Source organism: Chiloscyllium plagiosum, chromosome 40 (genome assembly GCF_004010195.1).
Source record: "Chiloscyllium plagiosum isolate BGI_BamShark_2017 chromosome 40, ASM401019v2, whole genome shotgun sequence".
In the NCBI taxonomy this organism is placed as follows: Eukaryota; Metazoa; Chordata; class Chondrichthyes; order Orectolobiformes; family Hemiscylliidae; genus Chiloscyllium; species Chiloscyllium plagiosum.
In genome coordinates, this window is record NC_057749.1 from 19,418,988 (window position 1) to 19,424,105 (window position 5,118).

Below are 5,118 nucleotides of genomic sequence, written 5' to 3' on the forward strand. Positions count from 1 at the left end.
GTCTATTTATCCTATCCATGCCCCTCATAATTTTGTAAACCTCTATAAGGTCACCCCTCAGCCTCCGACGCTCCAGGGAAAACAGCCCCAGCCTGTTCAGCCTCTCCCTGTAGCTCAAATCCTCCAACCCTAGCAACGTCCTTGTAAATCTTTTCTGAACCCTTTCATGTTTCACAACGTCTTTCCGATAGGAAGGAGACCAGAATTGCATGCAATATTCCAACAGTGGCCTAACCAATGTCCTGTACAGCCGCAACATGACCTTCCAACTCCTGTACTCAATACTCTGACCAATAAAGGAAAGCATACCAAACCCCTTCTTCACCATCCTATCTACCTGCGACTCCACTTTCAAGGAGTATGAACCTGCACTCCAAGGTCTCTTTGTTCAGCAACAGTCCCTAGGACCTTACCATTAAGTGTATAAGTCATGCTAAGATTTGCTTTCCCAAAATGCAGTACCTCACATTTATCTGAATTCCACTACATCTACGACTTCTCAGCCCATTGGCCCAGATCCTGTTGTAATCTGAGGTAACCTTCTTCGCTGTCCACTACACCTCCAATTTTGGTGTCATCTGCAAACTTACTGACTGTACCTCTTATGCTCGCATCCAAATCATTTATGTAAATGACAAAAAGTTGTGGGCCCAGCACCAATCCTTGTGGTACTCCACTGGTCACAGGCCTCCAGTCTGAAAAACAACCCTCCACCACCACCCTCTGTCTTCTTCCTTTGAGCCAGTTCTGTATCCAAATGGCTAGTTCTCCCTGTATTCCATGAGATCAATAGTTCTGCCTGCCCCTCCTGCAGGAAGTACTAAAGTCAGCCGAGAAATGCAAGACAGAGTTACTCACGTAAGGAGTGAAGATTTTCACCCAGCGAGGTTTCTTTTCACCACGGATGTACTCAAAGCAGAATGCCATCCCCTCCTCATCTGTATCCCACTGGTGCATCTCATCCCATTCAAACATGATTACCTGGTTCTTTTAAAACAAAAGGATAAACAAATCCTCAGTACTTTTTCCACAAAGAAAAGTAAGAAATGACAAACCGATTCAGTTCAAGTAGTTCAGGAGGCATTCAAACCTCCGTTTTTCAATCCAAATACATAGCATTTAAAACAATTCAATGAGGAAATTACTTGAAAGGATGTGAGTAGCAAAGAGTTGCCTTAGAATGGTGGTGGTCCAGGAGGAGAGAAACACTTGTACAGACTTTAGGGCGGATGGATTATGTGGTGCTGTCTAATTTGAGATTGGATTCATTCCTGGTGATTTGGGCAAATGGAAATCAGTGGGATATAATTAATATAGAAATTAAAAGGCAGTTTGTAGTGTCAGAGAGCAAGTTCAAGCTCTCACTCTATTACACTCATAATTTCACCTCAGCTGCATTGGAAGAGAAGAGATTGAGAAAGTAATTTTCACCCAACTATTGAAGTATGCCTCTCAGCTAACTATACAGAAGCATATACTTCCACACAAATTAAAACTCTGTCCCCTGTGGATGCAGGCATAATCAAAACTTTCAAGTCAAATCAAGACACTGCTTTTGATGGGGTTACATACTAAAAGATATAGAGCAAAGTTGGGGAAATCAGGTTGAAATGCAGTGCAGGACCCCATGACCCAAACATCATTGGCCGGATTCTTACTGGATCAATGGTCTCAGGACCAGGCCCTGAGACATGACAGAATGAACAACTTTATTGGGAGTTTTCTATAGACTCCCAATAGCAACAGAGACATAGAAGAGCAGATTGGGAGGTAGATTTTTGGAAATGTGCAAAGGTAACAGGGTTGTTGTTTTGGGTGACTTCAACTTCCCTAATATTGATTGGAACTTTTGTCAGGTGTGTCCAGGAAGGATTCCTGATTCAATATGTAGACAGGCTGACTAGAGGGGAGGCCATATTGGATTTGGTGCTTGGCAACGAACCAGGTCAGGTGTCAGAGTGCTTGGTGGGAAAGCATTTCGGTGACAGTGATCACAACTCCCTGACCTTTATTATACTCATGGAGAGGGATATCAGCAGACAGTATGGGGAAAGTATTTAATTGGGGAAGGAGGATTTACAATACTATTTAGCAGGAAATGTGGAGCATAAATTGGGAACAGATATTCTCAGGGAAATGCACAACAGAAATTCGGAAGTTGTTTAGGGAGCATTTGAAAGTGCTGGATAGGTTTGTCCCACGAGGCAAGGAAGGGATGGCAGGCTGAAGGAACCTTGGATGACGAGAGATGTGGAACATCTAGTCAAGAGGAAGAAGGAAGCTTACTTAAGGTTGAGGAAGCAAGGATCAGACAGGGCTCTAGACGGTTACAGAGTAGCCAGGAAGGAACTGAAGAATGGACTTAGGAGAGCTAGAAGGGGGCATGAATAAGCCTTGGCGGGAAGGAGTAAGGAAAACCCCAACGCGTTCTACACTTATGTAAAGAGAGAAGAGGATGGCCAGAGTGAGGGTAGGGCCGATCAGGGATAGTGGGGGAAACTTGTGCCTGGAGTTGGAGATGGTAGGGGAGGTCCTGAATGAATACATTGCTCAGTTATCACTAGTGAGAGGGACTTCTTCATTTGTGAGGATAGCATGAAACAGGCTGATACACTCGAGCAGGTTGATGTTGAGGAGTAGGATGTGCTGGAAACTTTGAGAAACTGGAGGATAAATAAGTCTCCTAGGCCAGACAAGATATACCCAAGGTTACTCTGGGAAATGAGGGAAGAGATTGCAGCATCTTTGGTGATGATCTTTGCATCCTCACTGACCACTGGAGTAGCACCAGACGATTGCAGGGTGGCAAATGTTCAGGAAAGGGAAGAAGGATAATCGTGGGAATTACAGACCAGTCAGTCTTAGGTCAGTGGTAAACAAAGTATTGGAGAGCATTCTGAGAGACAGGTTTTTTTTATATTATTTGTAAAAGCATAGTTTGATTAGGTTAAATTCCCTACAGTATGGAAACAGGCCCTTCTGCCCAACAAGTCCACACCGACCCTCCGAAGAGTAACCTGCCCAGACCCATCGCCCTCTGATTAACGCACCTAACACTATGGGCAATTTAGCATGGCCAATTCACCTAACTTGCACATCTTTGGACTGAGGGAGGAAACCGGAGTACCCGGAGAAAACCCACACAGACACAAGGAGAATGTGCAAACTCCACACAGACAATTGCCAGAGGCTAGAATTGAACCTGGGATCCTGGAACTGTGAGGCAGCAGTGCTAACCACTGGGCCGCCCTAGAGATAGTCAGCATGGCTTTGAGGGGGGCAGGTCATGCCTCACAAGCCTTATTGAGTTCTCTGAGGATTTGACAAATCACGTTGATGAAGGTAGAACAGTGGATGTGGTGTATAAGATTCTTCATGGTAGGCTCATTCAGAAAGTAAGATGACAATGGCATTCGGGAGATTTGGCTATCTGGATACAGAATTGGCTGGTAGTAGAAGATGTAAAGTATTCAGCCTGGAGCTTGGTGACTAATGGTGTTTCACAAGGATCTGTTCTGGGATCTCTGCTCTTTGTGGTTTTTATAAATGACTTGGATAAGGACGTGGAACGGTGGGTTAGTACTTTTACCGATGACACAAAGGTTGGTGGAGTTGTAGATTGTGTGGAGGGCTGTTGTAGGTTGCAATGGGACATTGACAGGATGCAGAGCTGGCCTGAGAAGTGGCAGATTGAGTTCAACCTGGAAAAGTGTGAAGTGATTCATTTTGGAAGGTCAAATTTGAATACAGATTACAGGTTAAAGGCTGGATTCTTGGCAGTGTGGAGGAACCCAGGGATCTTGGATTCCATGTCCACAGATCCCTCAAAGTTGCCACCCAAACTGATAGTGTTGTTAAGAAGGCATATGGTGTGTTGGCTTTCATGAGTAGGGGGATTGAGTTTAAGACCACGAGGTTCCTGGACGAGCCCTGGCTATCATTCCCTTGAGCGGCACAGTGGCTCAGTCATTAGCACTGCTGCCTCACAGCACCAGGGTCCCAGCTTCAATTCCAGCCTCAGGCGACTGTCTGCGTGGAGTTTATCATTCTCCCAGTGTCTGTGTGGGTTTCCTTCGGGTGCTCCAGTTTCCTCCCACATTCCAAAGATGTGCAGGTTAGGTGAATTGGCCATGCTAAATTGCCCATAGAGTTTGGTGCATTAATCAGAGGGAAATGGGTCTGGGTGGGTTACTCTTCGGAGGGTCGGTGTGGACTGGTTGGGCCGAAGGGTCTGTTTCCACACTGTAGGGCATCTGATCTAATCTAGGTTATGTTGTAGCTTTATAAAGCCCAGGTTAGACCACATTTGGAATAGTGTTCAATTCTGGTTGCCTCATGATAGGTAGGGTGTGGAAGCTTTAGAGAGAGTGCGCAGAGGAGATTTACCAGGATGCCACCTGGACTGGAGGGTGTGTCGTATGAAGAAAGATTGAGAGAGCTAGGGCTTTTCTCATAAGAGCGAAGAAAGATGAAAGGTGACTTGATTGAGGTGTACAGGATGATGAGAGGCATAGAGAGTGGATCGGCAGAGAGTTTTTCCCAAGGTGGAAACGGCCATCATGCAGGGATATAATTTTAAAGTGATTGGAGGAAGGTTTAGAGGGGATGTCAGAGTTAGGTTCTTTAGGAGGCTGAGGGGTGACCTTATAGAGGTTTACAAAATTATGAGGGGCATGAATAGGGTAAATAGGCAAAGTCTTTTCTCTGGGATTGGGGAGTCGAGAACTAGAGGGCATAGGTTTGAGGTGAGAGGGGAAAATATATAAGAGACCTAAGAGGCAGCTTTTTCACGCAGATGGTGGTACGTGTATGGAATGAGCTGCCAGAGAAAGTGGTGGAGGCTGGTACAATTGCAAGATTTAAGAGGCATTTGGATGGCTACTCTATGATGGGTGCGTGGAATGCACTGCCAGCAGAGGTAGTAGAATCAGATACATTAGGGACATTTAAGTGACTCTTTGACCGGCATATGGATGATGGTAAATCGTAGGGCATGTAGGTTAGTTTGATCTTAGAGTAGGATAAAAGGTCGGCACAACATCGAAGGCCAAAGGGCCTGTACTGTGCTGAAGGAAAAGTAGTTAACACCTTCAGAAGGATGACAACATTCGGGGGGAA

At 45.3% G+C, this 5,118-nt stretch overlaps 1 protein-coding gene across 2 annotated transcripts in view; it reads right to left on the reverse strand.

Moving 5' to 3' along the window:
- Nucleotides 1-5,118, reverse strand: part of LOC122542596 (sorting nexin-27-like) — a 126,694-nt gene that overhangs the window by 9,673 nt on the left and 111,903 nt on the right. For both annotated transcript variants that reach the window (XM_043680539.1, XM_043680540.1), the window contains exon 10: nucleotides 859-987. In XM_043680539.1, coding sequence (XP_043536474.1) covers nucleotides 859-987 — 129 coding nt within the window. The remainder of the gene's footprint in view (nucleotides 1-858; nucleotides 988-5,118) is intronic.